Raw genomic sequence first — 14,524 nt, forward strand, 5'->3', positions numbered from 1 at the left:
GGCTGTAATGGGGGGGGGTGAGCAGACAGGACAGCTGGCAGAGGAGTTAGGAAGTGGAGGCCTGCACTGGGGTGTCTTAAAGCCAAGGCCTTAGCTGGGTAGGATGCACATCCACAGTCCCAGCATTTATTCAAGAGACTGAAGCAGGAGGATTACTGTGAGGCTAGCCTGTGCTACATAGTGAGATGCTGTTTCAAAGGGAGAGAAGGGAATGGTGAAGCAGGCTCGAGTCTGGGGCGGGAGAAGGGTCTAACGACAGCTGTAGACCCCCCCCCCCCCCCAGCAGACAAGACTGTCACAGTGTTAGCGTGCCTACTTGTGACCACGATGTACAGACCCACACAGAGATAGCTCGCTCAGTCATGAGGGCCACAGCCAAGACTCGCAAACTGGAGATGAACCCAAGCCTGGGAAGTCTCTTGAAACTTGCAAGTCCAGCCACCCAGATGTAACCTCATATAGTCAGAATTATTGTCACTGAGACACACCCCAAGAAAGGATGACACTGGCCAGAGCCTATAACATGCCACAGGAACCAGGAAAGAACTATTCTTAGGAATACCTTTAGCCAGACCTGATCGAGGGTGAGGCAGGAGAATGACAGTTCCGGGCCTACATGGACTACAGAGTGAGTTCTTAGCTAGCCTGGGCTACAGAACAAAATCATAATCTCATAAAATAAATCATAAAATAAAATATAAGAAGAGGCCTAGGGAAATGGCTCAGTGGTAGAGCCCCTGCCTAGAATCCCCCCCAGTGAGGGGCTGGGGTGTGGCTCAGTGGTTGAGCCCCTGCCTAGAATCCCCCAGTGAGGGGCTGGGGGTGTGACTCAGTGGTAGAGCCCCTGCCTAGCATGTTGGAAACCTTAAGTTCAATCCTTAATGTCAAAACAAAAAAGAAGACTTAGAAGTACCACTGTGGGTACCACATAGTTTGCCTGTACAGATACCCGAATCTGAAATAGTGACCCTACCAGGCGCAAACACAGAAAACAGCCTAGAGAGGAAGTAAATGGCATAGCCTGGCCCTGTGATGCACACCCTTCTCGAGAACACACCCTTGCTGAGACACAACTTCTGCCCCGACACCCAGAGGCAAACTGATCTGACTGTAGAAACAGAAACTTGCCTTGTTCATTAGCTCTGAACCCTTGGGACATGTCCTTGGAGGAAAACACTGTCAGACGGGGCCACAGTTCACACACAGAAGCTTACTTCCTCACACACCCAAAGAACATTCCAGAAGATGCCTCTGCATCCAGAAACTCCGTTACAGACATTCTGAGTCACTGGGCCATCTGCAATACACACTGAGGTTCCCTCTTGACCCCAGGTGCGTTAGTACTGGGATGACAAACAGGTACAGTTCCTACGCTAAGGCTCATCCAGAGGTGCCCAGCTCCGCCCACTGGGAAACATGCGGAGCTGGAAATCCCCTTAAGTCTCCACCTAGACCCCACACTCAGGAGGCTCAACCCAGGTTTGGACCTGAAGAATATAGGATACAGACACGGTCTCTCTATCTCTCTATTTCTTTTGCTGTTTTTCTTTTAAAAATGCTCCTGAGATTTTTATATCATTACCGTTTCAGGTAGTTTCATTGTTATTTTGAAGCAGTCTTCTTTATAAAAAGGTTTCCCCCGGCTCAGGGACCTATGAGTCTCATATACTCACAACCTTCTGCTTATACATTCAAAGACAGCATGACATCACATGGCAGAGATGAGGAAAGGTACATGTATGCTCCTAATTCTCATGTTTGGAGACAAGCTGTGTGTGTGTATATATATATATGTATATATATATATACATATACATATATACATATATATAGCCCAGGCTATCTCTGACTCTAAATTGTCCAGCCTCTGCCTCCAAAGTGCTGAGGTGAGCATGCACTGCTGTAGCTGGCTTACTTAGCCCAGGCCTTGCATAATAAATAGTTCGCTACACAGTCAGATGCCCCTCAGCCCCAAGTGCAGGGAGAAACCTTGCTGGACCAGTTAAGCGTGCTTGCTCTTGTAGAGACACAGCTGGGTTCACAGCACCCGTGTTGGGCGACTAACATCTGCGTCTTTCACTCCAGCTACAGGGAAATCTGAAGCTTCCCACTCCATTGCATGTATTCATGCACCTACACACATACACACACACACACATTCTCTCTCCCTCTCCTTTTCTCTCTCTCTTCCTCTCTCTCCCTCTCTCTCTCTTCCTCCCTCTCTCTCTCTCTGTGTGTGTTAAAAATTAAAATAAAATCATTAGAGAGAAATCTCAGATAACCCAAAGAAAACCACATTATAAAAAAGTCACCCTTGACTCCCATAAAGGTAGCCTTGGACCCACCTGTTGGGGGACGCTAGTCCTGGGTACATAAGATCAAACACAGGGAATGGGCGAAGACAGGTCGGTTTGTGTGAGCCCAGGAGTTGTGCTGGGGCAGGAGCAGAAATGGCGCCAGGACGGCTGCGTCGTCAAAGCCCACTGCAGCATGGGTGACCAATCCTGCAGGCCGCTCAGCTCGTCTCGTCTGTGCTGCTGAGCAGGTCTCTCCGCCTCCCTAGCTCTTATAAACGCTTCGAGCGGGAGTGGGCGGCCTTGCTTCTCACCGCTTTCTGGGACTTCCTGTAACCTTTGAGCAGTGTATTTTCTGAGTTTAAGGCAATTCCCTGGGGATGGGAGGCTCTGCCTCGTTGTTTTTTTTTTTTTTAACACTCAGCATTGTGAGTCTAGAGTCGGTCCAGTCTGTGCAGCCTGAGGCTCCCCGTCTCAGAAAACCAAACAAGCTGGGTGTGATGGTACCGCCCTGTAATTACAGCCCCTGGGAGACAGAGGCAGGAGGATTTCTTTGAGTTTGAGAGCAGCCTGGTCAACACAGCAGGTTCTAAGCTAGCCATGTGTTTTAAAAGGGGAAGAAAGGAAGGAAATAAATCCATTTGGCAGTTGTTGGAGAGGTCCACCCACACCAGGGAAGCCAGGTTTCTGGGTCCAGCCACTCTCAGAGGTTCGGACTTGTCCTGACTCAAAGCCCCGCCCCCAGGCTCGCTCCCTGTAGTTCCCACACATTCACAGTTTCATGGTTTTGGATTCTCTCCAATGAAAACACAAATGGACACACTGTGACAGATGCGTGGAGGGCCTCTCTGTGGACAACTGGCAATCTTTTATTTATTTATTTATTTATTTATTTATTTATTTGGTTAGTTGGTTGGTTGGTTTTTCAAGATAGGGTGGATGCCCTGGAGCTCACTCTGCAGACCAGGCTGGCCTTGAACTCACAGAGATCCACCTGCCTCTGCCTCCCGAGTGCTGAGATCAAAGGCATGCGCCACCACCGTCCTGAGCTCTCACACACAAGGGGTTAGAGTCTGCCCAGGCTCCAAACCTCCTCCCCCACTTCATGGGTGCACCCACATTTCTGATGAAGACTGAGGGGCGCACTGACCTCACTCACAGAGCTCTCTGTGCTGTGCTTAGTGTCTGGGACCCGGGAGATGGCTCAGCAGCTAAGAGTACTGACTGTTCTTCTAGAGGACCCAGGTTCAATCCCCAGCACCCACATGACAGCTCGAGACTGTCTGTAACTCCAGGTCCAGTGGAGGCAGGGTCAAACTGTGTAGCCCTGGGTGATGGGGAGCTCACTCTGTAGACCAGGCTGGCCTTGAACTAAGAGATCTGCCTGCCTCTGCCATGCTGGGATGGGATCGAAAGCATGCCATAGCTGTGCCTGGCATGACAGCCTAATAAAGCATTACTCAGAAACTGGGTGTGGTAGCCCAGCCCTGTAATTTCAGCACTTGAGAGGTAGAGATAAAGAGATTAGGATGACTTGAGATACATGGAATCCTCTCAAAAACCAAATCTAAAAAATAATGACACTGGCTAGGAGAGTAGCTAAGAGGTAGAGTCCCTGCCTAGAATCCCCCAGTGAGGGGCTGGGGGTGTGGTTCAGTGGTAGAGCACCTGCCTAGAATCCCCCAGTGAGGGGCAGGGTGTGGCTCAGTGGTAGAGCCCCTGCCTAGAATCCCCCAGTGAGGGGCAGGGTGTGGCTCAGTGGTAGAGCCCCTGCCTAGAATCCCCCAGTGAGGGGCTGGGGATGTGGCTCAGTGGTGGAGCCCCTGCCTAGAATCTCCCAGTGGTGGGCAAGGTGTGTGGTTCAGTGGTAGAGCCCCTGCTTAGAATCCCCCAGTGAGAGTCTGGGGGCGTAGCTCAGTGGTAGAGGTCCCCTTCAGTATGAACAAGAGTGAGTTCGGTTCCTAGTGCTGGGAAAGAGACCCGAGAGTATTGGTAGAAACCTCTAGCTTGGCCAACACAGACTGGAGGTCCACTGTAGGGAATGCTAGTTGGCTGCATGGGGCCAGGCAGCGTTCACACCTGGCCACCAGCAGGCTCTTTGGTCGGGAACCTTCCGGCACCCGTTTGTATCTGTCTCTTTAGTGGGCTGACAGCCATCCTGACAGCCCACAGGACAGCTGTGTTGTAAAAAAGGCCTCTGGGTGGGCAGCAAGGCTTCCCTGTGCTGGTGAGTCCCTGTTCCCTGTGCTGGTGAGTCCCTGTTCCCTGTGCTCCCCTCGTGGGGACAGGTGGGGAGGGGACTGTGGGAGGCATGAGACAGGCAGGGTGCAGGGACACTGGGAGAGGCCGTGTGAGTTGGGGGAGGTGGTTTGAGACCTCCAAACGGAGAAGACAGCAGTGATTGGTGCCTCCCGCTGCCCCCCCTCCACATTCTGGGCCTAAGTGGGAGGGGATAGAGAGGCTCCACCTACACCTGCCTCTCATCCTGCACCCCTGCTTATAAGGGCCTGGGGCTCCACTCCCCGACCTCATGTTACTGGTTTTATTGTCTTCCGTTGTTTTGGGGGAGGGGTGGAGACAGCCTGGCCTCAAACGTGGGATCTTAACCTTGGCTTCCTCAGTACGTGCAATTGCAGGTCACAGACATAGGTTGAATTCTGCGTGTTTGGTAATGGAATACAGGGCCTCGAACAGGCTAAGCAAACAAATGTTCTTCCGCCGAGTCCCTCACTGGGGATTCTAGGCAGGGCCTCTTCCAGTGAGCCACGCCCCCAGCCCCTCACTGGGGGATTCTAGGCAGGGCCTCTTCCAGTGAGCCACGCCCCCAGCCCCTCACTGGGGGATTCTAGGCAGGGGCTCTACCACTGAGCCACGCCCCCAGCCACTGAGCCACACCTCAGCCCCTCACTGGGGCATTCTAGGCAGGGGCTCTATCACTGAACCACGCCCCCCGCTCCTCACTGGGGGTCTGTAGGTAAACATTCTACTGCTGACCAACATCCTCAGCGCAGCAACTTTCCCTTCTCCAAGTTTTTGAGATAAGAGTCTCACTATGTGGCCCAGGGTGACGCTGATGGCTGGATCCTCCTGCCTCATCTCCCAAGTGCTTGGGTGGCCGTCTTGTGCCACCACGCCTTGCCGCAGTCTTCACTTTCGAGGGCGTCGTGGGTGTAGATAGCTGTCGAGGCAGCATCAGCTGGCGGCCTCTCCTTTGTGTGGTGCCCGCCCTGAAGCGAGCGGTCACGCTTCCCCGTTTCTCTTCATCCTTGTCTCTCTCCTCCCTTCCCAGTTAGTCACCTTCTAAGTTCTGGTCACTAACCAGTGTCCCGGGTCTCCCCCGTGCCCTTCCCCCCATGTGTCCCCTTGACTCCCTCTCTCTTTTTCTCTCTCCTTCCTTTCTCCCCAGACACCCCCCAGGCCTCCCGAGATGTGGGTCCGCTGGTGTGGGGGGCCGTGGGGGGAACATTGCTGGTGCTACTTCTGGCTGGGGGGTTCCTGGCCTTCATCCTGCTGAGGGGGAGGAGGAGGCGGAAGAGCCCTGGAGGCGGCGGAAGCGATGGCGACCGAGGATCCTACGATCCAAAGACTCAGGTGTTTGGGAACGGGGGTCCTGTCTTCTGGAGGTCGTCGTCCCCCGAGCCCATGAGGCCAGATGGCCGGGAGGAGGAGGAGGAGGAGGAAGAAGAGACAAAGGCTGAGGAAGGCCTCATGCTGCCTCCGCACGAGTCACCCAAGGACGACATGGAATCTCATTTGGATGGCTCCCTCATCTCTCGGCGGGCAGTTTATGTGTGACCCCACGACATAGACACTGGACACATAGAGAAGCCAAGTCCCACCCCCGCCGCCAACCACACCAACGCCAGCCAGCAACTGGACGGCTAGGGACCGGTTGGACTGGTTCTTCTGGGGCACGCTGCAGTTGGAGGGCCACCTCCCCTGTTTCTGGAGGGAGGACCAAGTGGAACCACACACCAGACTCCTGTCTCCAGGCCCTGGTGGAACCCCAGCGCGCCACGGCACACACTCAGGACTCCTCAGAGCTTGCTTTCGGCCCCAGCCTGGCCCTGGCCCCGAAACACTCAGGAGCTAATAAATGCCTTGTCAGAAAAACTTGGGGATGTTTTGTAATACATCAGACCCCTCTCTTTGTGTCCCGGGGAACGAGTGGGTGGGACGGGGACCTCTGTCTTGGAGAGAAAAATTGGTGGGGGCCGGGCTGGGAGATGTCACACCACTGTGCCCTAGCTTCCCCCCAGCTTCCTGAGTTTAGGGGGCCCCTGGCTTTTTGGGGAAAGGGGAGGTTGAACTCTGCTTTAGAGCTGAGTTTCCTCGGAGGGAAAGGCTATAACTCCCTTGACCCTGAGTTCTAATCATCTGTGGGGTGGAGGGCCACACAGGTCTCCTTTCTCTGTGGTTGATGACATCCAGGCTGTACATGCAGGTGCCGGGTGTTGGTGATACTGGTGATCCCACCTTGATGTCCTCAGAGCACCCTGTCCTGTGTGGCCGTCTCCCACCCTTCAAGCAGGGTTTGGTCCTGTGGGAGTTGTCAGCAATTCTGATGGGCCTCGCCACTCCCATAACACACACACACACCATACATACATATACACAGACACACGTACACCATACATACATATACACAGACACACTTATACCAAACATACATATACACAGACACACATACACCATACATACATATACACAGACACACGTACACCATACATACATATACACAGACACACACCATACATACATATACACAGACACACGTACACCATACATACATATACACAGACACATGTACACCATACATACATACATACATACAGACACACACCATACATACATACATATACACAGACACACGCACACCATACATAAACACACACCATACATACATACATACATACATACATACACACACCATACATACATACAGACACACACCATACATACATACATACATACACACACACCATACATACATACACACATACATACATACACACATACATACATACACACACCATACATACATACATACATACATACATACATAACATACATACACACACACCATACATACATAACATACATACATGCATACAGACACACACACCATACATACATACATACATACATACATACATACACACACCATACATACATACATACACACACACACACACACACACACACACACATGTTCCTCCAGCTAGCAGTCTGATTCCAAGGGTCCTGGGAGAAGCCTGTGAGCTTTGTCTCCTCACCCCGCCCCCTCCTGTGGCCTCTCGGGACATTAGGATCAAACGATAACCTTCTGGGTGGGTGGAGCAGCCAGGGGGCCTGGATACAGGCACTTCCTCAACCAGTAGCTATAAATCCCAGAATGCCAACCGTGTTCGCCATGCTGGGGACACAAAAGTGACCCGCATCACAGAGCCCTGTCCTGTGGGAACGCGGCCAGCCAGCAACAATGACAGGAAGAACCGAATGCTTGGGATGGCCTTGTGTGATGCACTCTGGCTAGCCACCCCCACCCCAGCACACACGCTGGAACCTTCTAGAGGATGCGCGGCAGGAGAGCGGAAGCTGACTGCATGCCCTAGGCAGCTTCCCTTCTCGGGTTTGGGACGCACATTAACTAACGGCTCTGGTGACACCGCTAGGGCTTTGCATCTTTCCTGTTCTGGGTGTTCGTGGTGGGGCCCACCAGGGTCTCAGGCACGGAGGGCAGGGCGAGCAGTCTGCTTGGATTCTGTCTGCACACAGATCCCCTCTAACACGCCAGCTGTGTGTCCCCCGTCCCCCCGTGGCGATGGATGCAGTGAGGAAACGGGTCTTTGCTCCAGGAACTCCGCCCTTGGAAGAAGCAGCGCACATCGGGCTGTTGGGAGATGGGAAGCCGTGTGAGCTCTCCTGATAGGCCAGGAGACATGACGTTCCCATAAGGACGAGGGGCTCCTCTCCTGACACATCAGCTGCCCTCAACTTCCTTCTCTCCTCTTCTCTCTGGCCCCTTGCTATTCCTGTTGTCTTTTGTTTTTTACGAAACGGTCCTCAAACGCTCACTGCCAATGTTAGACTTGAACCTCTTCCTACTGCCCCCCCAAGGCAGAGGTCTTTGTTTTGTTTTGTTGAGACAGTTAAAAAAAAAAAAAAAAACTAACTCTGACTGTCCCGGAACTCACTGCGTAGCCCAGACTGGATTCATACTCTCCGGCAGTCCTGCTTCAGCCTCCTGAGTGTCTAAACTGTCACAGCTGGCTCTCCCTGTTCCTTAAAAACTCCCCGAGCCTGTCCCAGGACCTTTGCACTGGCTGTTTCTCTGCAGTGCGCCCAGAGGACTCAAAATGCCCGTTGGCAGATAAGCCCTGTTTGCCTGGCTTTGTTGGTCTGTCTTTGGGTCACTTCCTTGTCCCCAGTCTGTCCACGGTGTCCGCTCCAGCTTGACATTAGATAGCGTCCCATCTGCTTGCTCGCTGATAGCCAAGGCTAACCTGGGCTACTGTAAGACCTTGAGCAGTTAACTTCAGCTCCATGGTGGTGGGGACTTGGCGAGTTTATTTCGTTTCCACGCCTCTTCCTGTCTACGCGGGACAGATGTTCCTGAATCAGGCGCACGGGGGGGGTGTTGGATGAAGCAAAGCCCCCGGCCGTGGTGTGACGTAGTCAGACACAGAGACACGTTGCCTAGCGTGCCTGAGGCCCCAGACTTAGGTTCCACTGCAAAGGAAAGAAGCGGGGAGGCAGAGGCGAAGCCTGGGCTACGTATCGAGACCCTGTCCTCTGAGGGACAGGTTACAAGCAGCAGCTGTGAGCTCCTGTAATGAGCCTGGTGACGTCTTTGTCCTAACAGAGTCGCTCGGCGTGGCAGGAGCGGGAGCCACAGGCGGCATCATCGGGGGCATCATCGCCACCATCATTGCGACTGCGGTGGTGGCCACAGGCATCCTCATCTGTCGCCAGCAGCGGAAGGAGCAGAGGCTTCAGGGGGCGGATGAGGAAGAAGAGTGAGTGATGGCCCTGGGGGTGGCTGGGAGGGGGGATGTCAGAGGGGGAGCACAGCAGGGCACTGAGGTAGAAAGTCGCCAAGGCATCGTGAGACAGAGAGGCCACCGTAAATACCTGGGGTCTTACATAGGGTGACGGCAGGTTGCAGTGACGGCTCGGCGGTTAAAAGCACTGCGGGGGCCCTGAGTTCAATTCCCAGCAACCACACAGCAGCTGGCAACCCTTTGTAGTGAGACCTGGTGCCCTCTTCTGGCGTGCAGGGATACTTACATACAAAATAAATAAATCTTTTCGTGTCGATGGTGGCTCACGCCTTTAATCCCAGCACTCGGGAGGCAGAGGCAGGCGGATCTCTGTGAGTTCCAGGCCCGCCTGGTCTACAGAGTGAGTTCCAGGACAGCCAGGGCTACATAGAGTAACGTCTTAAAAACAAGAAAAAGGAAAACTGAAAGATAAAAGTCAGGCTTGGTGGCAAGCTCCTTCACCCACTAAACCATCTTGCCAACCCCATTTTGCTTCATACGTGTGTGTGTGTGTGTGTGTGTGTGTGTGTGTGTGTGTGTGTACATGCTTAATCAAGTACGTGTTACTGAACATACTTTGTACATAGAGAGGGCAGAGGGCACCCTTGGGTGGCATTCCCAGGCTCCACCCACCGTGTTTGTTTTTGGTACAGGATCCCACTATAGCACTGATTGGCTTGGAACTCATCGTAGACAGGGCTGGCCTTAAACTCAGAGCCCCTCCATGGTGTGGGGATTACAGGGCACACACCTAGCTCACTCCTCTGGAAGAGAATTCTTTGAATTCTTCTCAGAGGGTCCTGGGTTCTGTTACTCGGTTTGACTCCCTCCGAGCGCTGGGGTTGGGGCAGGGATGGTGCTGAAAAGCAGTTTACAAACAAACAAACAAAAAACCCCAGCATTTTGACACTTACCCAGGGAAAAGAGAAAAGAAACGGGGAGGGGGGGCCGACACACTTACATTCCTTGATCTGACTCCTACCCCAACCCCTGCAGGCTGGAAGGACCTCCCTCCTATAAGCCACCGACGCCCAAGGCCAAGCTGGAGGAGCCAGAGATGGTGAGAGGATAGCCCTAGCTACCCTGCCTCCCTTCCTACTTTTCCTCCCTGGGGTTGAGGCGGGAGGAAAGGCTGTTGGGCTGGGACGGGGCTGGCTGGGAGTGGCCCCCGTGAGGGGTCCTGACTAACCCTTGTGTCACACCACAGCCCTCCCAGCTCTTCACTCTGGGAGCCTCGGAGCACAGCCCAGTGAAGACGCCATATTTCGACGCTGGTGTCTCTTGTGCCGACCAGGTGGGAGTTTCCGGGTGAACCAGGGTGGGTTTAGGGTCAAGGTTCAAGGCTGGGTAGAGTGGAGTCACTGAGAGCATCTGAGTTGCCCGGGGGCTGTGTCCGCAGCAGAGATAACGCCATGGGCCCCTCCTTTGGGGTCCCCTCTATGATGGAGACATTTCCCCGGGGTTCCCTGGATGGTCAGCAATCAGGTAAGGAGGGCAAAACATCTTGAGGTTTAAAGTCCTGATAGACACTCAATAAATATTTGAGGTCAGAGCTTGGTAGCTCCTGCCTGCGATCCAGACAGTTGGGAAGCTGAGGCAGGAGGCTCACCGGGAATTGAAATCATGGTGGGTTCAACCAACCTGTGCTACATAGTGAGTTCAAGGCTAGCATGAATTAAAAAGTGAGACTTTGTTTCAAAGCAGCCAAGAAGAGCAGCGGGACTGATGACTCAGCGGTTTTGAGCTTGGGGTCATCGAGAGGACCAGGGCTGGATTCTGAGGGTGGGAGTCACATAGCAAATACCTGTGAGTCCAGTTTAGAGGATCAGGTACCCTCTTTTGACCATTGTGCTCACCAGTGCGCGCGTGCGCACACGCACTCACACACACACACACACACACAGAGGAGCGCTTGGAAATACTTTCAACAATCAAGAGAAAAGATTGAAGCCAAGCCTGGAGTGGGGTGTACACCTGTACTCTCAGTACTTGGGAGTCTGGGGCAGGATTACCACTGCTTGAGCCCAAACTATTCTACATAGTGAGACCCTGTGTTTTAAAAAAAAAAAAAGTCAAGCTGATGGCAAGAGAGCACACTCATCCTAGCACTGAGGAGATGCAGGCAGGATGATGACGAGTTCAAGGCCATCCCTGCCTACAAAGATTTTAAGGAGACCCGGGGCTACTTGAGACCTTGTCTCCAAACAAACAAATGATTGAGGTCTGGCTGGGTTATAACTCAGTTGGCACAATTTTGCCTAGCACGCGCAATGCCCTGAGTTCAGTGCCCAGGATTTTGTGATCGTGGTCCCAGACCTGTGCTTCTAATGCTCGGGAGGCAGAGGCCCGCAGATAGATCTCTGTGAGCTCCAGGCCAACCTAGTCCACCACAACAGTCAGGGCTACATAGAGACCAAGTCTCAAAAAGAAGAAGACAGGAGTTCAAGGTCAGCCTGGCTACATAGTATGTTCAAGACTGGTCTTATCTATACAGGACACCCAGTCTTCAAAAAAAAAGCCGGGTGGTGGTGACACAAGCCTTTAATCCCAGCACTCGGGAGGAAGAGGCAGGTGGATAGTTCAAGGCCAACCTGGTCTACAGAGTGAGTTCCAGGACAGCCAGGACTGTTACTCAGAGAAACCCTGTCTCAAAAAAAAAAAAAAAAGATGTAGAAGATGAAAGAAAGAGGCGTTGGTGGCGCACGCCTTTAACCCCAGCACTCAGGAGGCAGAGGCAGGTGGATCTCTGTGAGTTCGAGGCCATCCTGGTCTACAGAGTGAGTTCCAGGACAGGCTCCAAAACAATAGAGAAACAAAAAAAAAAAAAAAAAAAAAAGCTAAATACACCCTTTTTGGCTGAGGTAACCTCGGACTCTAGGCATACAGTCCTGGGGCTGAGGTGACCGTGGACTCCAGGCTAAGGTCCCGGGGCTGAGGTGACCGTGGACTCCAGGCTGCCGTCCCGGGACTGAGGTGACCGTGGACTCCAGGCTGCCGTCCCGGGGCTGAGGTGACCGTGGACTCCAGGCTAAGGTCCCGGGGCTGAGGTGACCGTGGACTCCAGGCTAAGGTCCCGGGGCTGAGGTGACCGTGGACTCCAGGCTAAGGTCCCGGGGCTGAGGTGACCGTGGACTCCAGGCTGCCGTCCCGGGACTGAGGTGACCGTGGACTCCAGGCTAAGGTCCCGGGGCTGAGGTGACCGTGGACTCCAGACTGCCGTCCCGGGGCTGAGGTGACCGTGGACTCCAGGCTAAGGTCCTGGGGCTGAGGTGACCGTGGACTCCAGGCTGCCGTCCCGGGGCTGAGGTGACCGTGGACTTCTGCTTGCTCTCCATTTCTAGGACATGCCTCGGTATCACGAGCTGCCCACCCTGGAAGACCGGTCAGGGCCCCTGCTTTTGGGGGCCACAGGCCTGGGACCTTCTCTTCTGGTGCCTCCGGGGCCCCCTGTTGTGGAGAGGGTTTCCCTGGGTCTTGAAGACGAGGAGGAAGATGAGGAGGAAGAAGACTTCCTGGATAAAATCAACCCTATTTATGACGCCCTGTCCTACTCCAGCCCCTCTGATTCCTACCAAGGCAAAGACTTCTTTGTGTCAAGGGCCATGTATGTGTAAGGCGCCGGGGCTCTGACCTCTCACCCTTCACCCTTGACCCCTCAGCTTTCCACCAGTGATCTAGGACACTCTGACTTCCAGCCAAGTCAGGGTCAGCTATCACCCCTGCAATCCACCTGTGTGTGACTTTTTAGTGGCTCCACCATGACCTCCGACCCCGACAAACCTGCATGACTGGAAACCTGGGAGTGTTATGTCCCAAGGCAGAGACTCAGAGGAACCTTCTGCACCACTTCTGACCCCTCAAGGACTCCTAAAACTGGGACCCTCTGACCCTGCCACTCACCTGTGTCTCAACTCACACACAGCCCAGAGGACGGGACCTTGGACTTGTCCTCATGCAATAGGGTCCCCACGGGTCTGCAAGAATGGGATCAGGGGCTACCTGCTGCTCAGACCTGAGCCCTCCAGGCAGCAGAAGCTAACCGGATCCCTCCCCACCCTCCTCCCCAGAGGTGAAAAGGAGAGGACTCCCCTGTGTAAGGTAGGACCTCCCCATCTCCACCTACTCCTGCAGGCAGGAAACTCAGGGTTCCTACCCTCTTCTCATCACCTGGCACCCCAATTCCTGCCTCCAGACCTGGAGGGGAGAGCCCAAGTGTGCCTTGCCACCCCATGTTTGAGAGATTTGCTCTTATCTTGAAGACTACTGAATCCTTCCAACCCCTACCCAGTGGGAGGAGAGTTACACATCCCTCTAGAGAGGCTGGGGTGTGTGTGCGATGGGGCATCTGCGTTGGGAATTTGGACAATATTATTTTGTAAGCATTTCCTACAAAATACGAGTTTATACTTTGATAAAGTCTTGCGTTTTCTGTGAAAAAGTAAAGGGAATGGAACCGGACAGGAAGGAGATGAGTAAGGGCTGCAGTTTGAAGGTCCCAAAGACCAAAAGATACGCCACAAATTGATAATAGTTAATTAACAAAACGACATGGATGCAATAAGTGTCTAGCAGACACGCTGTATTGAAAGAGCCGGCTGCGGCAGCTGCCTGATGATCAACAGCTCCAAGCAACAGAGACAGACGAGTAACCAGCCAAGAGGGGGTCAGGTTTAGTAAGTCAATGGCAATTAATATAGGCTGGGCGGCCGAGGCAGAAAGGTCGCCCACAATTAAGACCAGCTTGGAGTTACACGGTGAGTTGGGAGGATGGGTCATTAAAAAATAAGTAAAAGGTCATGGGGAAAAAATATTTTCAAAGAAGCCCTCCAAGGCGTGATGGGTGATGTAGCTAAATGAATGAGCCAGAGGCAAAGAGATAAGAAGAAACAGGGGCTGCGGGGGTAATGGGTAATAGCCAGGAGGTAGAAGATTCCCAGCCTAGACGGTTAATTAGAAAAAAAAGCCGGAAGGATGGTGAAAACGCACGGGCAAAAAGAAAAAAAATGGGCTAAAACCGAGTGGAGGAAAAGAAGGAGCGCAATGAATGGGGGAGTGAATGCTGGGTAATGGGAAAGGAATGAATGGGCCAAAGATAGACGCCACGGTGACGCGGGGGCCGAGGCATCACGGGTGACAAAGGGGTGGGCGCAGGCGGCGGCTGCGCTCGGGGGGGAGGAGGCGGGCACT

The 14,524-nt window shown here is 53.3% G+C and overlaps 1 protein-coding gene across 2 annotated transcripts in view; it reads left to right on the top strand.

The window, feature by feature from the left end:
• Nectin2 (nectin cell adhesion molecule 2) overlaps window positions 1-13,749 on the top strand; it is a 31,849-nt gene extending 18,100 nt beyond the window's left edge. The window contains exons 6-9 of one of the 2 annotated variants that reach the window (XM_005086321.4): window positions 9,160-9,313; window positions 10,334-10,397; window positions 10,545-10,631; window positions 12,679-13,749. In XM_005086321.4, coding sequence (XP_005086378.1) covers window positions 9,160-9,313; window positions 10,334-10,397; window positions 10,545-10,631; window positions 12,679-12,951 — 578 coding nt within the window. In that variant the 3' untranslated portion in view covers window positions 12,952-13,749. Of the gene's footprint in view, window positions 1-5,700; window positions 6,408-9,159; window positions 9,314-10,333; window positions 10,398-10,544; window positions 10,632-12,678 lie in introns of those variants that run through there. The other variant, XM_005086322.4, reaches the window with a different exon arrangement.
• Window positions 13,750-14,524: the final 775 nt, after the last annotated feature.

This window comes from Mesocricetus auratus, unplaced genomic scaffold (assembly GCF_017639785.1).
Source record: "Mesocricetus auratus isolate SY011 unplaced genomic scaffold, BCM_Maur_2.0 Super-Scaffold_100038, whole genome shotgun sequence".
Lineage (NCBI taxonomy): Eukaryota > Metazoa > Chordata > Mammalia > Rodentia > Cricetidae > Mesocricetus > Mesocricetus auratus.